The sequence below is a fragment of the Geotrypetes seraphini genome, chromosome 5, assembly GCF_902459505.1.
Source record: "Geotrypetes seraphini chromosome 5, aGeoSer1.1, whole genome shotgun sequence".
NCBI classification, from domain to species: domain Eukaryota; kingdom Metazoa; phylum Chordata; class Amphibia; order Gymnophiona; family Dermophiidae; genus Geotrypetes; species Geotrypetes seraphini.
The window spans coordinates 70,196,141-70,217,172 of NC_047088.1; the positions used below are offsets into that span (position 1 = coordinate 70,196,141).

General features: G+C 42.4%; 1 protein-coding gene across 6 annotated transcripts in view; it reads left to right on the plus strand.

Moving 5' to 3' along the window:
- SYTL4 (synaptotagmin like 4) overlaps positions 1-21,032 on the plus strand; it is a 91,795-nt gene that overhangs the window by 39,158 nt on the left and 31,605 nt on the right. For 5 of the 6 annotated variants that reach the window (XM_033944759.1, XM_033944761.1, XM_033944758.1 and 2 more), the window contains 2 exons: positions 4,137-4,251; positions 13,008-13,118. In XM_033944759.1, coding sequence (XP_033800650.1) covers positions 4,137-4,251; positions 13,008-13,118 — 226 coding nt within the window. The remainder of the gene's footprint in view (positions 1-4,136; positions 4,252-13,007; positions 13,119-21,032) is intronic. The other variant, XM_033944762.1, reaches the window with a different exon arrangement.

The following is a 21,032-nucleotide window of genomic DNA, read 5'->3' on the forward strand; positions in this document are numbered from 1 at the left end:
TTCCCTTTCAGCAAACCAGCCATCTAGTTTGTTGTTCCAAGCAGATAGAACAGTATGTCTCAAATTTTGTTAGCTTTGGCACACTAAACCGAGCAAATGTTTTTCATGGCACATTATAATTGATATTATAAAATTTCAAAACCAACAAAAAATTTAAATTTGAGATTTTTTTAAATTTAAAGTTCTTTAAGCTATATATGTATGGGTAATTGTAACAATGGTGAAACTAAAGTAGAATAAAATTGCTAATCAATGCAATGGATGTGCTTATTTTTGAGTGCAAATTAACTCAAAATGCATCTTGATAGTCGACAAAGCTACATGCATTTCATCATCCACCATCTGCAATCATTCTCTTTTTTTATTTAATTTCTGTTTGAGCTGAAAATCCAAGTTTGCAAAGATAGAAGATCCAAATGGTAACAAAGCCTTGATTGCTTTGTTGCTCAAGTTAGGATAGCTACTACATAAAAAATAAAACAAAAATTATTTGCTGTTAGTTTTCAAGGACCAATCATGTCAAAGAATTTTGCTTGTCTGGGCGGTTGCATCCTTATGCACAAAGATACTCATAACATTGACAGACTCTTGCATACACGATGCACATGGCATCTATTCTAGTGTATACTTAAGAAGGGAATTTTTAAAAATAAAGTAAAATTCTGGAATCTCTTGTGGCACACCCAGAATCTCTTTGGGGCACACCACTGTGCTGTGGCACACAGTTTGAGAGACACTGAAATAGCATAACATAATAAATCTTATATACTGTGTCAAACCAAAGGCTCAGAATGGTTTACAGTAAATCAAAATAGCTTGGAAAAAAATCCAAGAACATCAAAACATAAATTGTTAAACTCATAAAAATAAAACAACAAAATTTAAAGATTAAGCTTAAAATTTGTTAAACAATCAAAATTTAAATAGTTTACATCATTTCAAATTATTGATTTCTGTCTGAATTTCCAAAGGAAGACCATTCCACAATAACCAGCTCATTCTTCCTCAGCCCACCCCTGACAAAACAAGCAGAGGACTGATTACTATCATGTTGCTCTTCTTTCAGTGCAGAACTGCTCTGTTTGTGTAACACAAAAGTGCTCATGCACACTTCTGTAAGAATAGTACTTGAGTTCAAGCTGGAATTTGTAAGCAGCTCTATGGTGCTGTAAGGAAGACTGTTGCCATAGAGCAATGAACAGTTGAAGAGCCTTGTGGCTTTTGCTTTCTATGATCCAGTTATCCAGCCAGTTTCTGTGGGGAAGGGGAATTTGACATAAATTCTATATATGTACTCACACAGTTGCTGCCTCCCCCCCCCACCCTGAGTAATTTTAAGAACCAGTGGGGAAAGAGGCAACTTAATAAGATCAGTCATCCTTCCCCTGATTTATATGCATTTTTGTGGGACTGAAAATGACCTTCCACTCGGCATAGTCCTAAAATATCAGGGCATTAAAAAGGTGCATGCATCTGTCTGTTTAAGCTTTAGTTATTTTAAGTTCAATAAAGTTTTATTAGTTTTGGTAATGAAAAATAGAACAGAAAACATATCAACAGTATCAAATACATAAAGAGAACCGATGTCTGTGCATAAGCAGATATACAAGAAAATCAGATCATATCATCAAAGCCAGCGTACACTGAAAAACATAAGCATCATTATAGAGGAACATAAGCAAATAATATAGAATAAAATCACAAGTGAAGCAGCAGTAGAATGAATAATATCTATCCACAATAGAAGTAACCCAGTAGTAATAACACAAAATAGTTATTTCAATCATATTTTGAGCAGTATTGCATTACAGGATCCCAAATATCATGAAAGTGTGATAATGAACCCACTTTCTTTGCATAAAGACGTTCATATTTGATAATAAGAGACACATTAGACCACCATGCAGCATGAGAAACATTAGATAATGTTTTCCAATTGGAAAAGATGACCCTAACAGCCAATAATAGGAGTGCTCTCAATAATATGGTCTCAGAGGTAGACAGCTGTGTCTGTAATGCAGGTGCTCCCACTATTATCGCTGCATAGGAGATATGTACTTTAATATGCAAAATCCCACATATGTCCTTCCAGATCATGTTCCAGAAATCTCCCAGCATTGGACAATCATAAAGCATATGTCTAAGCGTACCATCATGCAATAAACATGACCAGCATAGTTTGGATAAAGATGTGTTCATTTTTGCCAGTCTGCAGGGAGTCCAAAATGCTCTATGTAATAAAAAGAAAGCTGATTGTAAAATGGAGGCAGAATGTAGAGCTCTACCGACAGAGACCCACATCTCAGTCCAAGACTCCACATCCAATGTTAAGTTGAGTTCTCTATGCCAAGTTTCACTAACATTTGAATCCCAAGAAAACTTAAAGCTCTTTATGAGCCTATACCATTTAGACGCCGTCTTAGTAGAACAGGCGAGTGTGGTGCAACTGGAAAGAAATGTAGGAGTGTCAGCGGTGTAAGTATGAGATTTAAGTTCCTTTTTGAGACAATGAGTCAATTGTAACCATCTGAAAAATTGGGAAGGAGGTAAATTATACAATCTACATATTTTCGGAAAGGGGAGCCAGGAGATACCATCAAATAGTTGCGATAACAACCATATGCCAAGGTCTTGCCAGGATTTCCAGGAAATCATTTTGTTCTGTATCAGAAAGTTTGGATTGTTCCAAATCGGAGCAAATAGCGTATAAGACCAGTGTATTGTAGATAATTTGTCAAATTCTCTAATTGCATGTAGGGAGGATACCACGACCGGATTCTTTATAATATCCTGAGTTACCTGCATTACAGGTGTATGTTTCAAAGGTATAGGAGTACTATTTATCTCTAAGGTCAACCAGGGAGGTATATGTTTAGGCAGTGAAGAATTGAACCATTGAGCACTTTGTCGAAGCAAAAAGGCTAAATGGTATTCCTGTATACAAGGGAAATTAACACCACCTTCCATTCTGGGACATTTAAGTTTCTGTAAGCTAATTCTAGGAGTTTTCCCATTCCACAGAAAGGAAACCAGGATGTTTTCTAGTTTTTTATAATCAGAAGGCTGCAATACACAAGGAAGCATACTTAAAGTGTAATTTAGTACCGGAACCATCATCATTCTGATAGTATCCAGTCTACCCCACCATGATAATTTAAGAGGTGACCAGTTTGTAGATAGCCGTTTGAGTTTAATAAGTAAATATTCTAAATTATAATTAATGGTATCTTCGACAGTAGGTCCAAAATAAACTCCCAAATACTTGATCCTAACAGAGGACCATACAAATCCATATTGTTTCATTTCCGTACTATATTCAGGGCAATTAAGTGGCATAATTTCAGTTTTTATCAAATTTAGTTTGTAGCCAGATATAGTAGAGTATTGCGTTATTAATTCTAAGATATGGGGAATAGATTCGGGGGTTGTATATAAAAGAACATCATCGGCATACGCCGAGAGTTTTATCTCCATAGACCCTATACTAAGACCAACTATACTAGAATTAACCCGTATCGCCGTTAGGAAAGGTTCCAGCGCAATATTGAAGAGGAGCGGTGAAAGGGGGCATCCCTGCCGGGTGCCTCTCTTAGGGTGGAAGGGAGCTGAAAATAAATCATTAATGTATATGCGTGTCGTTGGGGCCGTATATAGTAACTTAATCATAGAAATAACGTAGTCTGGAAATCCATACCAGTGAAGTACTGCAAATATATATTCCCATTCGATGCGGTCAAACGCTTTTTCAGCGTCCAACCCCATAAGTAATAAGGGGGTTTGTAGGGATCTGGATGCATGTATAACATCTGTCAGCAATCTGGTGTTGTCACTGGAAAGTCGACCGGGCATAAAACCTGTTTGATCAGGTGAGATGATTTGTTGTAAGCTAGGAAGCAATCTGGTGGCTATAATCTTTGCAAATATTTTTGCGTCAGTATTTATAAGGGATAGAGGTCTGTAATTAGTTACATTTAGAGGAGATTTATCAGGTTTAGCCAACACTATAATTGTTGCTTCGGTGAAAGCTTTAGTTATTTTAAAATATATGTGTATGGTGCTCTGGGTTTGACGTTAAACCAACTTGCTTCCCTGGTCTCACTATAACCTTAAAGTGTAAATATTTTATTTTTTACAAGGCTACAAACGAGAGACCATTGGACAGGCCCTTCTCCAGCAGGGTCAGCTGAATGATCCGAAAACCACATCCAGATTTGGGCAGCGAGGCTCTCGGGAGCAGTCAAAGGGTGTCAGGTAATTAGGAATTTAATGCAATGAAGGACAAAGGATCTTTGAAGTGGAAGAGTGACTTGGTGGTTAGAACAGCAGCTGAGAACCAGGAAAGATAGGTTCAAATCCCACTGCTACTCCCTGTGATCTTGGGCAAGCCACTTAACCCTCTGTTATATCAAGTACAAATTTAGATTGTTTCTACCAGGTACTATGACCTGGATTGGCTACTGTTGGAAACAGGAGACTGGGCTAGATGGGCTATTGGTCTGATCCAGTATGACTGTTCTTATGTTCCTATGTTGTTAAGTTTTCTGGGAACAGGAAAATATCTAAATATCCTGCCTTTTGCTGCAGCTGAAAAAAAAAAGGTGTGATCTAAATCCCAAAATCCTTTCCCCGTCCTTTTTGCAGCTCCATTACATAAACATGGGAATAAAACAGGGAAAATGTTGGCCAACCTTTATAGAATCTGGAGGGATAAGAAGATGGAGGATATAGCTAATGAGTTTCTTAAATATTTTAAGGTAGCCTACAGGAGAGATGTAGAATTTTCTCCTGATATAATTAGTGATTATCTGCGGCAGTCCAGCTTGCTTGTGTTGGCTGCAGATGAAAGCAGTGAAGGGGGGAGGGGGATTAAACTCCACCCCCAGACTGGATGAGTATTCTTATGAATTTTATAAACTGCTTTTTCTTCAACTTGGTGATCCTCTTTTGGCATATTATAATGAGGTGGTGTTTACAAGGTCAGCATCTATGAAACAAACTTGGTTCTTTTTGTTGCATAGAGCTTTTTGGACCCCAGTTCGTTTACAAAAGTTGGATAGCTCTAGGTCTAATAGGTGCTGGCATTGTAATTTAGATGCTGGGACTCTAGATCATTTATTTTTTTCTGTCCCTTTGTCAATGCCTTTTGGAAGTTAATTTGGTCCCAAATTAATTCAATGTTAGAAAATCATGTTGCCCTATCCTATGATACTATTTTATTTGGAACGTCTATGAGATTCAAGAGTCAAATTTCAGCAAATAACAATAAACTTTTGTTAATACTGACGGGGGTTGCCATTCAACATATTACTTGAAATTGGAAGGACTGTACTAAACTTAATTATACCTTTTGGTTGAATTCAGTTTGTCATATTTATAAAATGGAGAGAGTGCTTGCTATACAGCAAGGAAATTATAATAGTTTCAAAAAGATTTGGGGGCCATTGATTGCATATTCTAATGATTAGACACCTTGGACACCTTTTTATTACATAGGACTATATTTAATGTGGGGATGAGGAGGTATGTTATGTGATTTAATGATGAATGGGATGGGTGGGTGGGGTCTTTTTTTATATGCATTTGACAATAATTGTTAGAATGTCAAGTGATTTGTACGAATTATCTCATTGAATATTGTACACTTGTTGCAAGAGTTAAAACTGAATAAAGAATTAAAAAAAAAATAATGAGGTAGTGTCTTCTGGTGCCTTTTTGAGATATGCTAATGAGGCCCTAATAACATTACTTCCTAAACCTGAAAAACTGGAAGACCTCAAACTAATATAGGCCAATTTTGCTACTCAATGTAGATGTGAACCTGTCCATGCATATGTCCTCTTCCTCACAAATATTATTAACTGTGACCAATCAGGCTTTTTCAAGGGGAGGCAGTTGGCCTGCAATGTGCAGAAGGCTTTGATAGCCATTTGACAACCAATAACATGACATCCCTTCTCTTTTGGTAAGCCTGCATGCCACAAAGGCATTTGGTTGAGTTAGTTGGAGCCAGTGGCGTACCTAGGGGGGGGCGGGGGGGGGCGGGCCGCCCCGGGTACCAGCCCTAAGGGGGTGTTCCCGGCCTTGCCGTTCAGTCCCCCGCCACCCCCGAAGGACCGCTCGCCCCACTGACCTTCCTGCACCACCTGTGAAGCAGCCCGCAGCAGGATCGCGAAGTCAGCGTCAGCATCTCTGCGCTGCTTCCTGCGCCGCGATCCCGCCCCTCCTCTGACGTCAGAGGAGGGGCGGGACCGTGGCGAAGGAAGCAGCGCAGGGATCGCTGACGCTGACTTCGCGATCCTGCTGCGGCTGCTTCATAGGTGGTGCGGGGAGGCCAGGGGGCGAGCGGTCCTTCGGGGTGGGTCGGGGCATCAGGCCTTCAGGGTGGGGCGGGCGGGCAGGCAAGCAGGCTTTCAAGGGGGAGGGGGTGACAGGCAGGCAGGCAGGCCTTCAAGGGGGGACAGGCCTTCGGGGGGGGGGTGCAGACCTTCAAGGGGTGCAGGCCTTCAAGGGGGGCAGGCAGGCCTTCAGGGGGGTGCAGGCCTTCGGGGGGGGTGTAGGCCTTCGGGGGGGGTGCAGACCTTCAAGGGGGTGCAGGCCTTCAAGGGGGGGAACAGGCCTTCAAGGGGGGAAAGGCAGGCAGGCCTTCAAGGGGGGGACAGGCCTACAAGGGGGGGGACAGGCCTACAAGGGGGGGACAGGCCTACAAGGGGGGGGGACAGGCCTTCATGGGGGGGTGCAGGCCTTCAAGGGGGGTGCAGGCCTTCAAGGGGGGTGCAGGCCTTCAAGGGGGGGAAAGGCAGGCAGGCAGGCCTTAAAGGGGGGACAGGCCTACAAGGGGGGGGACAGGCCTACAAGGGGGGGGGACAGGCCTTCAAGGGGGGTGCAGGCCTTCAAGGGGGGAAAGGCAGGCAGGCAGGCCTTAAAGGGGGGACAGGCCTACAAGGGGGGGACAGGCCTACAAGGGGGTGGGACAGGCCTTCAAGGGGGGGACAGGCCTTCGGGGGGGTGCAGACCTTCAAGGGAGTGCAGGCCTTCGGGGGGGGGGGTGCAGTCCTTCAAGGGGGTGCAGGCCTTCAAGGGGGGGAAAGGCAGGCAGGCAGGCCTTCAAGGGGGGGACAGGCCTACAAGGGGGGGAGAAGCTACAAGGGGGTGGTACAAGCCTTCAAGTGGGGGACAGGCCTTCCGGGGGGGGGGGTGCAGACCTTCAAGGGAGTGCAGGCCTTCGAGGGGGGACAGGCCTTCAAGGGGGGAAAGGCAGGCAGGCAGGCCTTCAAGGGGGGACAGGCCTACAAGGGGGGGGAGAAGCTACAAGGGGGTGGGACAGGCCTTCAAGTGGGGGACAGGCCTTCGGGGGGGTGCAGGCCTTCGGGGGGTGCAGACCTTCAAGGGGGGGACAGGCAGGCAGGCCTTCAAGGGGGGGACAGGCCTACAAGGGGAAGGGACAGGCCTTCAAGGGGGGTGCAGGCCTTCAAGGTGGGACAGGCAGACCTTTAAGGGGGGACAGGCCTTTGGGGGGGGGGACCATGATTTAGAAGTACACGGAGGGAAGGGTGTTCAAAGAGACATGCATATGCCAAACTTTGGGGGGGGGAAGAAATAATGGGTCTGAAAATAGAGGAGAGGGAGAGAGATGATGGACCATGGGATTTAGGGAGGGAAGGAACAGAAAGGGAGAGAAATTGGACACAAGGGATGGTGTGGAGGAGGGATAGAGATACTGGATAGGAGGGTAATTAGGAAAAGAAACGGAGAGATGGTGGACTCTGGGATGGTGGGGAAGGAGGGAGAGATGCCGGATGAAAGGGTATTTAAGAAAAGGTGGATCTGTGGAGGGAGATGAAAAAAAGGAAAGATACCAGACTTCCTGGGAAGGGAAGGGAAATGGAAAGGGAGGACAGAGTTGGCAGATGGATGGTTAGCATGCAGAAAGAAGGAGACCCTGGCAAGCAAGTTATCAGAAGAAAACCAGAGCCTTGGACCAACAAGATTTGAAATATAACCAGACAACAAAAGGTAGAAAAATTAATTTTATTTTCTGTTTTGTGATTATAACATGTCAGATTTGAAATGTGTATCCTGCCAGAGCTGGTGTTGGACTGCAAACGTGAGCTAGGATTTAACAGAAAGAGGAAAAGTTCTTTTTGTTTCTTTATTTTATTTACACCACAGCGCCAGTGTGGTTAGGAGAAGCCAAAGGGGGTGAAAAAGCTATAAAACCCACCAGGAGTTTTGAAAAAAATCACCCAACTGGGCAGGAAAATCGAATTGAAAAACCAATTCAATAGGGCTGAATCGAATCAAAAATTTTTTTTCCTGTATCTGGCAGCATTAGTTTGCGCTACTGTCTTAGACTTTAGGACCTGGGATTGGGGAGAGATGGCATCCTCAGTACTTTATAATGCAAGTGAAACGAGGATTTGGTCAGACTTTTGAAGGGTCTGCAGAAAAAAAATATTGTATAGGCCGGGGACATGAGACAGCAGGAAATGGGAACTTTTCTTCCTTCTATTTTTGTGAATGGAAAGGCTGAGGATGTCAGAGAGGTCAGTTAAAATATGTGCTTTATAAGAAAATATAATAATGTGTTTTATAAAGTTTATAGCATAGCTGGCCTACCCAGTGAGGTGTTCCTAGTGGTGATGGTGGCAGCGTGTCAATGTGTTGAGAGGAAGAGGTGGTCTGGGAAATTCTGCTGAGCAAACTCCGGGCCCATTTCCACCCCCCAGTTAGTCCACTCCACTCAACTGATTCACACACTGAGTGGGTCTTTGGGTGTTGTTTTGGGATCTCTTCCAGTGGTTTATCTCCTTCTGGTCCAAGGAAGGAAACTTTGTTATCCTTAGCATTGACCTACAGAATATGTTTGTAACAGCGCTGCTTGTGTGGCATTAGGCTATGTAGTGATCGAAAGAAAAAAACAGACCTTTGCACATTTTTGCACTATATGGTGGGTGTATGAGGAGATTCACATTTCCTGCACAGCTAAGTCCATGTGAAGTTACCTTGTGCTGTATTTGACATCTAGCAAGGTCTCTGTTTGAAAGGAAAGATCTAAACTTAAAAATGAAGTGGCCAGAAGTTATGGTAAAAGCAGATAGTGTAGCTGGTTTTAAGAAAGATTTGGTCAAATTCCTGGAGGAAAAGTCCATAATCTGTTATTAAGACATGGGGGAAGTGTCTGCTTGCCCTGGATCGGTAGCATGGAATGTTGCTACTCTTTGGGTTTTGACCAGGTATTAGTGTCCTGGATTGGCTACCATGAGAATGGGCTACTGGGCATGATGGACCATTGGTCTGACCCAGTTAGGCTATTCTTATGTTATGTTCTCATCTGTAGGGGCCTTTGTTTTCACTTCTTATTTTAATGTATTTTTTTTCTGGGAACTTATCAGTGTTTTTTATAATGGGAACAAAAATGGAAGAGAATTAATGTGTGTGGAATGGGGGGTAACTAATTTCTTCAGCTAAATAATTCAATCCACTTCAAACAGACATAGGAGAACTTGTGCACCATTCACACACCCTCCAACCAAAAACGTCAAAAGAAAAAAACTGTTCGACAACCTCCTAGCCATTCGAGCTGCAACACTCGACCCCCAACTCTACAACCAATTGATATCAACCACAGACTGCAAAACCTTCAAAAAGAAATAAAAACCCTTCTATTCAAAAAACACATAAAACCGAACTAACACAATCAGAACTGTCCCAAGCATCACCTGCAACTACTCCATATGTACTTCTAATGTCATGACAATTTAGACATAATTTATGTTATGTTATGTTTGGAATAATGGTTACATATATGAGGTTCAATAAAAGAACATTTTCACTGCCTGTTTCTATTCTGACCATTTATTCCATTTCATGGTTATTGCAAAAAAAAAAAAAAAAAAATTTTTTACATGGGGGGGGGGGGGGTGTCAAAAAATGATGGGCCCCGGGTGCCACATACCCTAGGTACGCCACTGGTTGGAGCTTCATGTTTCAAACCCTGGAACATGTGGGAATAGGGGGCTGGTACTATGAGGCCATCTCTGCCCTGTACCCAAACCCAGTAACAGCCCTCTTGGTGAATGGGGATGCATTTTTGTTAATTAAAGGCACCAGACTGGGATGCCTCCTTTCCCCTCTTCTTTTTGTTCTTACTTTAGAGCCTCTCTTATGTACCCTAAGGTGTGAGATATTAATACCAGATTTGTTGGTGGGGAAAGAAGAAATTAAAGTATTGGGCTTTGCAGATGACCTTTTACTGATAATGACTCGGTCCTAGAGTGCCCTCCCAATGGCAGTTGAGCTGATTGAAGAGTATGAATGTTTGCCTGCAGAAATTGGTGGTTCTGCCAATGATGCCCTCTGTGCTTACCAGTTGAGGGGGTCAGTTTCCTCTCCAATGGGCAGATGGATGGTTTTATACCTGCAGATCTGAAAAGGTTATATTTTCTGAATGTTCTCCCTTTGTTACAATCATCTTTCTCTAAGCTGAATGTTTGGAAATCTTATCCGCTGTCATTGATGGGTTGCATATATCTCTTTTAATATGATGCTGGTGCCCTGCTGGTTTATACCCCTTTCAGATGCTCCCCTTGTACTTAAATGTTAGAGAGGAAAGGGTATCAGCTAGACTGTTGAGGGCCCATCTCTGGAGGGGAGGGAACGCTAACCTGTTGCTCGTGCAGGTGATGTTGCCAATGGACAAAGGGGATATGGTCCTAATAAATTTGAGTTACTTGTGGGCTGTGGTATGTGACACATCAGTGACTGGTTTGGGGCACACAAGATTTTACCTGTACAGATATGGAAATATCACTATTTTGAAAGGACCATTTCAGTGCTTATTTGCATGCAGTGTTGCTGTTGGACTCTCACAGGGGGCTCCTTCTCCATATTCTTTTTTTAACCTCTAAGATGGGTGTGGAGGTGAGTCTGCCACTTCCACGGTATCTTCTATGCCTGCATACCATTCCTATCTATTTGGGGCAGCGGACATTTTAGACCCGGATATTAAGGGACAGCCTTTATTCACTGGAATAAATGAGGGATCATTTATCTGTTTCATGTTATGAAAGAATAAGCATATCTTGAAATCCTTCCCTTCACTAAAGGAAGACTTTTATCTTTCCTCGAGGGATCATTTCACTTATATACAATTATGGCATTATATTCTTCATCTCCCGAGGATCTCATTGACAATGGACACAGAGGAACTGTTATTGATGGTATTTACTTTTGGTTCTCAAGAGCATGTCCCCTTGAGATTTCATCATATACATTTAAAAGAACACTCTCCAACGATGGACTTTGCAACTTTGCTTGACAAATGGTCTTGGGGACTTGTTGATTTCGCTTCTAGGGGAATATGCTTTCTTGTCTAATCATCAAGTTGAAATCACTTAAATTCAACATGTCTTTAAGGGAATTACAGTTCAAAATTATTCAGAGACTTTATATTGCTCCAGATAGAGCTCACCAGTTACATATTGTGGCCATAGCCTCCTGCCCGAAATGTGGGCATGTGCTCTGGACTTACACTGACTGTTTTTTTGGAAACAGATTTTTCATTTCATCTTAAATATCTAGCAAGTTTCCATTATCCCACCAGATGTTATTTACCAATACTGAAACCTAGATAGAGGGGACTGACTTAGTTTACAAGATGGTCGATCCTAATGGTATTACGCAGCATATTGTGTCAGTGGATCTCGCCTGATTCTCCCATAGAATAGCTATGGTGAGCGTACTTATTCAATTTGTTACAATGGAACATTGTACTCCTGACTTTTCCTCACCAGGCAATCTGGGAACCATTCTAGAACATGCTTTGACCCATAGCCAAATTTTGAATTTATAAATGCTCTGTGCAGAAGTTGATTGGTTTATTATGCAATTTCCGGGAAGTAAATAGAGAGGGGGAGGGGGGTTTTGGATGGTGGAATATGAAAACGCTGTATCTGTTGAACATTGTACTAGATTTGAATCTGTCAAGCATTGTGTAAGTTCAGCAATAAAAAAAAAATATTTAAACATAAAAGAAAGTAACTGGCCATAAACCACCTTTTCAGTAAACTTAGATAAGAAGCAAAGGTTAGAAACTGGTCTATAATTAGCAGCACACATAGGATCAATAGCCTGTTTACAAAGTCACAATCTCAAATTATTGTGAACAATATTTAGAGCCAGGGGAAATTAAGCCCTGAAAATTACCTTTCAACTAAGTAGGTGGAAGTGAATCCAACTGACAATATGACACATTCATTGAAGACAATTTGGAGAGCTCTATTAGGTAAGCAAAAGAGGACCAAGAAAATGTCAGGAGAATCTTAGAGGGCTCTGAGAAAGCAATAGAAGAAGCACAGGCCAGAATTAAGAAAGAGACCCAAGAAAGACCTTAATTTTTGAGACAAAATACTGATCTAAGCAATCTGGACAGAGACCTTCCATAGGTAAGGTGAAGCAGAATAGGATCTAATCATCTTAAACAGTTGCTTTGAAAGATTCGGAGATGTGGAAATAGGCCTTGAAAAATAAGATCTCAGCGTTTTAAAAATTGTAATTATAAGAACCAAACAAGATACTTCAGAGAAAGCAAGCCTTGGTAAAACCAAGGAAAAGACTGATGACAAGATGGAGAAGATACACGCAAAGGCATAAACCTGTTTCTGTAGACTTGTTCCAGCTTGAAACCTAATCCTCTAAAGCAGGTCAAAAATATTTTCAGAAAAAACATGAATAATGGTGTAGATAAGGATGGGTCTAACTGTGAGAGATGGTGAGACCTATAAAGAACTGCCAGTTGTGAAATAGTATTAATAGAGTCTAGAGAAAGAAAACATTAGAGATAGAGAACATGTAATAACATAATTGGACCGAGGAAGAAGAGTTGAAACAAAGCTACTAAAGCAAAAATCAGATGTAACTGTCTCCTTTAATCTTTCTGACTGCACCCTTACTTCTCTGATACACTTTATCACTGTATGTGATTTTAATCAACTATTCTCCCTTTATAGTGGTGGGACCATAGAACCCAAGGACCAGAGGAGTGACACTGAATCCATGGAACAAATGAGTCTGAACAGTTACAAATCTGATTCCAAAAGAAGCACACCAGTCAATTCAAGGTGATAACCTTACTTTCTTCCAGTACCTGGCTAAATCCAACCTATTAATGTGCTCATTAACTTGATCAAAGAATTGAGGGCTTTAGCAGCACTGAATACAGAATTTGTCCCTTTAAAAAAAAAAAGTTTAGGTCTTCCTCATTTCTCAACAAACTAAGAGTCCAGATTAAGATCTCCTGCATAAGGCTCTTGTAGGGAGTTTAGGATAAGCGAGCTTGGCGATTTCTGTACAAACAGGCTGAACTGAGAGCCTTGGACATTCCTGTCTGTCCAAACATGTTCAACAGATATTCTGGAAAACAATGTTTCACCATGTGATGCAAAATTTAATCTTCAAAATTCACTGTTCATGAATATAATGGGCTGTTATTGAAAAAGCACTTTGTGTTCAATAGTTTTTGAATAACTAACCACAAGACCTACCATGTTGTGGTGACTCATTGCTTCTGCCCATACTGGTTCAGTCTCTAAATGGCTGCCATGACCTCCAGCAGCAGTCTCAGAAGCCATTTTGACTCAGAAGCTATGGATAGGAATGAGTGGGGATTGCTCCTGCCCCTACTAGCCATCAATGACAGGGTAAGCCAAGGAGGGGGCTACCAACATGGTCGAGGGGTGTGGATTCACAAGGGGGGCCTGCCACGGGGGATGCTGGGATAGTAAGAGGGGCTGCTGCTGGCAGATAGATCCAGGAAAGAGGTACATTTTGGTTGTTTGGAAGGGAGTGAGTGAGAGCTGTTTGAGAGCAAGGGCAATTTTGGTTGCAGATTCAGTTTTGTTTGGGCTCTAACCAGCATGCTTCTAAAATCTTTATAGATGACACATGAGATCTGCCACTATTGTACCAGGCAGGCAAGTAAAGAAGTGATCCTCATGTTCACCAGGCTCCTTGATATATAGATTCCTAATGATCAAGTTGCCAACCACAATGGTGATGCTAACAGGCATATACATATCCTTGGAGAGGCTTACTTGGTTCAAGAGGATAACAGAATTGCCTGGAGGGCAGATTCTGGCTACAGGATTGCTATCTGGCCCCCTCCTCGCCCTTGGTAATGCTTTTCTTTTTCATTACCCTCACTGGCAGCACTGGTGCAGCCAGATTGGAAATAGAACCACTCTCTTATGTTCTTAAAGATCTTGCCTATGTACCTCCCTCTTCAAACTTCCAAGAGTCGTACACCGAATTTAAACAGTTTTTTCTCCCACATTTAAAGCAGAACTTAAATGCTGCTTGCCCACCAACCATGGCAGCTTCTATTAGCTCTCCCATAGGAATATGATATTGCGCACTTGCTTTCTTCTAAATTTGTTTTTCAAAGTACCGTAATTATTATTTCTGCAAACTCCTTTCGATCCACACTGCAAATAAAATAGGAGAAACAAATAGGGTCACTGTCAATTTCTATCAATACTTTGATTTGATAAGGTGTTAGCTCAATACCATATCACTCTAACTCATCTTGAGTTACCACTGAAATGGAATGAGAAACTACAAAAGAATGTAGCCCTGAACAAAATCAATACATGTTCCTACTTTTATTTCTCATAGCTTTCTCAAAATAGAATTAGGCTGACCCAGTGACTCAGGAAGCATGTCTGGTCATGCCCCTAGCTGGATTCCAGAGTCAGCTCTGTATTCTTAAGGGGGGAGGAGTGGAGAAAGTCTGATCATAAGTCAAGGGTGATAGCTGGTGGCTAGGTCTTGAGCCCATAATTGTAAGGTTCTGGAAGGAATCTTAGTACATGGCCTATGGTCCTGAACCATTGCTATGGCAAATCTAGACCTGTTAGAGAGAGGAATATCCCTGGGTTTTTATGAGGACTCAGAGTAGCAGATCCCAAAAGAGCTGAAAGTTTAAAGGAGCAAGAGCAAAACAAAAATAAGCAAAATAGAAATTGTCCCATGTTTAAGAACACAATACTTTTATTTTATAGTACACTTCTAAACAAATAAGACACTGTTTTTTATGAGTATAAGCATGGATTGTCTAGTATTCATCTGCAGTGATGTATGCAGTTCAGTGGTTAGCCTAATGGCTGGTGCAATGGCCTGGGAATCAGGGGAACTGGGCTCAATTCGCACTACAGCTCCTTCTGACTCTGGGCAAATCACTTAGCCACAGACCTGGAAGGCCAGTCAGGAAAGTACTGGCATATTGGTGCACAGACTTTCTCTTCTCTCCCAAAATGAACCTTCCATTTTTAGGGGTTCAGAAACGGGTGGATACTGAGGGTCAACAGGCCGTGGTGGTACTGGATCACGAAGGTGATTTGTCCATGCACAGGCTGTTCAAGCCAGTGGATCTATTGAATATTGTCATGGAGGCATTGCAAGAATTAAAACTGAAATTGCCACAGTCCTCAACTGCACAGACATCTGTAATAGAGAATGACACGGGGACAAATTTTTCCCCATCCCTGCGGAAACTCATTTTCCCATCCCAGCAAGCTGTTTTCTGTCCCTGCCCCATTCCTGCAAGCTCTGTCCTCATCTGCACAAATCTCAAACAAGCTCTGTCCTCATCTGTACAAGCCTCAAGCTTTAAAATAAGTGTTCAAGGCTTGTTCGGTTAAGACAGAGCTTACAGGAATGGGATGGGGACAGTGACAAAACTAGTGGGGATGGGGAAATTGAGTTACTGCGGGGATGGAGAAATATTTCTCTAATCTGTAATGAGTGGTTCTAAACCTGAGACTACATGTTTCTCTTCCCATCCAGATATTACGAGCATTGGGATTCTCTGGAGGGTCCCTTAAGAGTGACAAAGCTATATCTAATGGCAGCAGATGTTTGTCACACCTAAGGTGGACTCAGTAGTTCTTAAAGATGTGTAGGATTGCAGATTAGATTTAGTCCTTGAGGTAATTTGAGGCTTTAGCACTGGTGATAAAAGTGGTTATGGCAGCATCATAAATGGAACGTGCTTGTCAAACTAGACTGCCCTGCGCTTTTCTTTTGGAGGATGATGCTTATCTCCACCTGGTATTAGCAGGAGTGGACTTTGTGGCAAATGCTCTTTATGACATGTTTAGAGCCCTGAGCAAGGTGTTTTGTTTCTACCCGCAATAAAAAATAAAAAAAATTAAAAAAAAAAATTAAAAAATAAATGCCAAGAAAGCTACCTGAAACCTAAATCATCCTACCGAAACCGACTATCTACCAACGTATGGAAACAGACAACTTGCTATGTAATGTAATGTAACCTGATTTATCTTCCAATGTTATTATGTCTATACACTCATTCTGTTATTAAGTCTATACCCTCAATCTGTATTCTCCAATGTCATGTACCCTCCTGGAAATGTCCAGTTCTCTTCTTATGTAATCCGCTTTGAACCGCAAGGTACAAGCGGAATAAAAATCACTAATGTAATGTAATGTAAAGTTCTGGATCAGGCAGTGGGTGGGTGACTCCTCTTCCAAAGCCACTTTGAGCAGGCTACCTTTTTTTTTTTTTTTTTTTTGCAATTCTTTACTTATAAGAAAGAGCATAACACAGTCATCACTTAAGCAAATATGGTAACAATACAAAATACCCCATTGCCATACTGTGAGCAGGCTATCTATTAAGTGGCAAATACTTTTAAGGACAATCTGATGACCGGTGTGGCAGTATGTTGCCTAAGGCCTTGCCAGATGCGCGATCCAGGATCACTGGGAGATCCAGGCATAGTGATTTTCTTAACTCTCGTTGTGTTTGCCAATACTCTGAGCAGAGATTTTACCAGGGATCCAGGCAGAGGTTCGATATCCTCAATCCTCCAACTCCCATCTCATTGCAGCCTCCAAGAAGCAACAATGACACCAGGTTGATAGCCCCTCCCCCAACGCTGATAAGAGGGAGGCTATCAAGAGTATTAGAAGGCTTGGGCAGAGATTTGTTCAGACGAGTGTGTCTTGGACATAATTCGAGAGGGTTACAAGCTCAATTTCTTTCATCCTTTATAGGATTTATTTCTGGACTCGCCAGCCAGCCACCTGGAAAAAGCAGTCAAGATCTGAGCTTTTAAATATTTGAGCCACAGAGCCCATACCAGACATAGAATTGGGCTTAGGCAGATATTCTATACTCTATATATTTCATCGTGCCCAAAAGGGACTCGGAGGACTGGAGGTCGATTCTGGACCTAAAGTCAGTTGATGTGGCACTAAAAGTGCCATGCTTCCACATGGAAACCGTAAGGTAAGTCATTGACTCAGTAGTTCTGTGGGAATTTCTAGCCTTGCTAGATTTGATGGAGGTCTATTTACATATTCCCATATTTCCCATTTATAGGTGGTACCTGCGGTTTCATGTGTTAGAGAGACATTTTCAGTTCTCAACTCTCCCCTCTCCTCTCCAGACTCACAACAGTGCCTCACACCTTCACCAAAATAATGGTTGTTGTGACAGTTCATTTGCCCAAGTTAGGGATACAGGTGCACCAATATCTGAACGATTGGCTGATCAGAGCCCCATCCAGAGCCGAGGGGGAGATTGCGGTAGTACAGGTTGTGCAGACATTGTAGCGCCTAGGCTGGATAATCAATTTCCAGAAAAGCTACCTCGAGCTGACTCAATCCCTGGAGTACCTGAGAATCCAGTTTGACATAGCAGGAGTTGTTTTTCTTCCCAATTGGCGCCAGATTTTGGCCATCTTTGTGCTTCTGATCTCCAAGGCCTGGCATTACCTTCAGGTGCTAAGGTTCATGGTGGCGACCATAGAAGTAATCCCCTGGGTGAAGGCTCACTAATGCCTCCTTCAGAACATGCTGTTCTCACGCTGGCCGCCTCAAAATGGAGTCTTCACAGGCCATTGGTCTGGAATCCAGAAGTACATAACAGTCTGCGATGGTGGTTCTGACTGTAGTCGCTGGCAAAAGGTATGCCACTCTGCATAGACTCTTGGATGATCCTGATGATGGATGCCAGCCTTTATGGCTGGGTAGGTCATTGCAGTGGTCATCCAGTGCAAGGCAGATGGTCACCCTCGCAGAGGAAGTGGTCTGTCAATCGATTGGAACTGAGAGCCATTCAGCTAGCACTTCAGATGCTGGAGCACACCCTGGAAGGCAAAGTGGTCAAGGTCTTTTCAGACAATGCCATGGCAGTGGCAAAAGTCAACAGGCAGGGGGGCACCAAGAGTGCTCCTCCTTAGACTGGAAGCCCACTTGTTATTTTATTGGGCAAAAGTGCACCTACAAGCTCTCTCAACCGTTCATGTAGTGGGGATGGACAATGTTCAGGCAGACTGAGCTGACAGACACTGGACCCCGGAGATTGGTCCCTATCCCAGAGAGCGTTCAACACATTGTGTGCCGATGGGGGCATCTGACATTCAACTTGATTGTGACAGCAATTAGACCGTAAGATTCTTCAGCCGAAAATATAAACCTGGAAGCGCAGACATGGATACCTTAGTACCACAGTGGCCCGTGACAGGCCTACTGTATGTTTTTCCCCCTTGGCCTATGATAGGCAGAGTAATTTGGAGGATAACGTCTCACCTGGGCTTAATGGTTCTCGTAGCCCTAGATTGGCCGAGATGGTCCTGGTATGCAGATCTAGTGGGTCTAAAGATAGGTCCCTCAAGCTTCCCATTCATCCAACCTTATATCAAAGGACCCAATCGACCTGGAAGATCCGGAACACTTTGGGCTTACGATATGGCTCTTGGGAGCATGGCACTAGAGTGCAAATAATATCCAGAAGTGGTTATTACAACTCTCTTCAGGTCTAAGAAACCAGCAACAGTTGCTGCTTATGCAAAGGCTTGAAAAATATTTAGAGCCTGATGCGACAGCAGAAACATGGAGCCTGTTCAGGCATTGATTGCTACAGTCCTGACGTTTCTCCAAGATGGTCTTGAGAAGGGCCTAGTAGTTGGGTCCCTTAATGTCCAGATAGCAGGCCTGTCATGCTTTAGAGTGAGGGTGGATACGGTTCCTCTAATCTGTCACCCAGATGTCTCCTGATTTTTTGAAAGGAATGTTGTGGCTGTGTCCACCCATAAGATAGCCTTTTCCAATGTGGAATCTTAACCTGGTCTTGAAGGCCCTCTGTATTAGCCCTTACAGGGAGCATCACTAGTGGATCTTACAGTGAAGATGGTATTTTTGGTGGCTCTTGGCCTCAGCGAGAAGAGTCTTGGAGCTGCAGGCCTTGTCCTATAGAGAACTGTTCCTCAGATTTATTGAGGTAGGAGAATCAATATGCATGGTCCCTTCCTTCTTTCCGAAGGTTGTTTTGCCCTTCCATGTTAACCAAGAGGTTCGTCTGCCCATCTTCAGTCCAACGGGGTCCAAGAAGGAAGATAAGATTTTGCAGGTGCTGGATGTCAGGAGAATCCTTCTCAGGTATCTCAAGGTGACCAATGAATGTTGTCTGACTGATCATTTGTTTGTATGATGAATCTAAGCCGGTGGGGAAAGCCAGCTTCTAAAGCTTCTATCTCAAGATGGATTTGTATGGCCATACCTGTAGCTTACATCGGGATTGGAAAGTAATCCCTAATTTTGTTGAAGGCACACTCCACTAGGGATGTGGCGACTTCCTGGGTGATTCTGCTTAAAGAGATTCTGCAGCGACATGGTCCTCCTTCCACACTTTTACAAAGTTTTACAGGGTGGATGTAGCAGCTCGCCTGGACATAGCTTTTGGGTCCTCAGTGCTGGCAGCAGGCTCACTGTCCCACCCCAGACTCTAGGGATTACTTAGGTATGTCCCAGCTGTTCAGGACCTCTACACCCATTGCACTGGAAAGAAAGGATTAGGTTCTTATCTCAATAATCTTCTTTCTTGTAGATGGGTGTAGAGGTCCTGAAACCCACCCATCAGTTGTTACTTTGCCTGTTTGGGGTTCCAAGAAATGTACTGCAGTATAATAAACTAGCTGCCTCAGCCTAGTAGATCTTAACACATGATTGCATCCCCCTATCAAGCAGGGTTGCAAAGTGATGAGGCTTCTTCAGTTCAAGAGCCTAGCAAGAAATGGTAAGAACTCCTTAACTGTTAGTACAGGTTGCACTCAGGTAGGCAGCTGTTTTATTCTACCTTGTATTTTTTTTCATTCAAATGTTTAATTTATTTGGTTTATGCACGGTATTTACAGAGCAGAACAAACCAGTTATTAACTGGGGAGTTACCCCAATCCCCCTCCTTCTGTGTATTTTGATTATATAGTGATGTTAAATTGCTTTGGTATAAACTGAGGAGCTATAGTACTGCCCTCTGGGGAAGGAGGTAGGGCCTAGAAAATGACTCATGCCTTCTGTAAGGAATGAGGGTGACCAGTTGTTCAGGTTTTCTACACCTGTATACAGGAAAGAAAATTATCGAGGTAAGAACCTAATTTTCTTTTTCAGACTCCATAGCCACAATCTTATTATTTTTATGAAAATTATATTCAGTTTATAACTTCCCTCTCTTTCCCCCTGCCCTGCCCTATTTTTGTTTCTTAAGTATTGGTACAAGCAAATAATTAAGTTGTCTTTGCCTGTATCACACAGTGATTTCTCTATTGCATTGTCATCCAAAACAAGTTTGTGCATTGTCTTAATATCTCAAATTTTGAAGCAGTTTGAACAAATGGTTATTAGGATATTGTACTCTTAATTACTGAAATGATTTAATATCCTTTTTCAATAAACGGTTTTGTATTAAAGCCAGTAATGTAAATAATTAGAGATGAATAAAATAATGTATAAAAATGGGAAACAAAGAATCCTTGTAGGAGGTGGGTGGGTGTGTTGCCTACAGCATATTACAAACACACCAAAAATTTGGCAAAACTTCATGTCCCCTCTCAAAACAAACAGCAATGACCAAAAAATTATACTCGTCTGATAACAAATTACAGGAGCAATCATCATCTTAATGGTTTGAACTCTTGAATTGAATTAATTATCAGGGGATGGATTTTTGATACGTT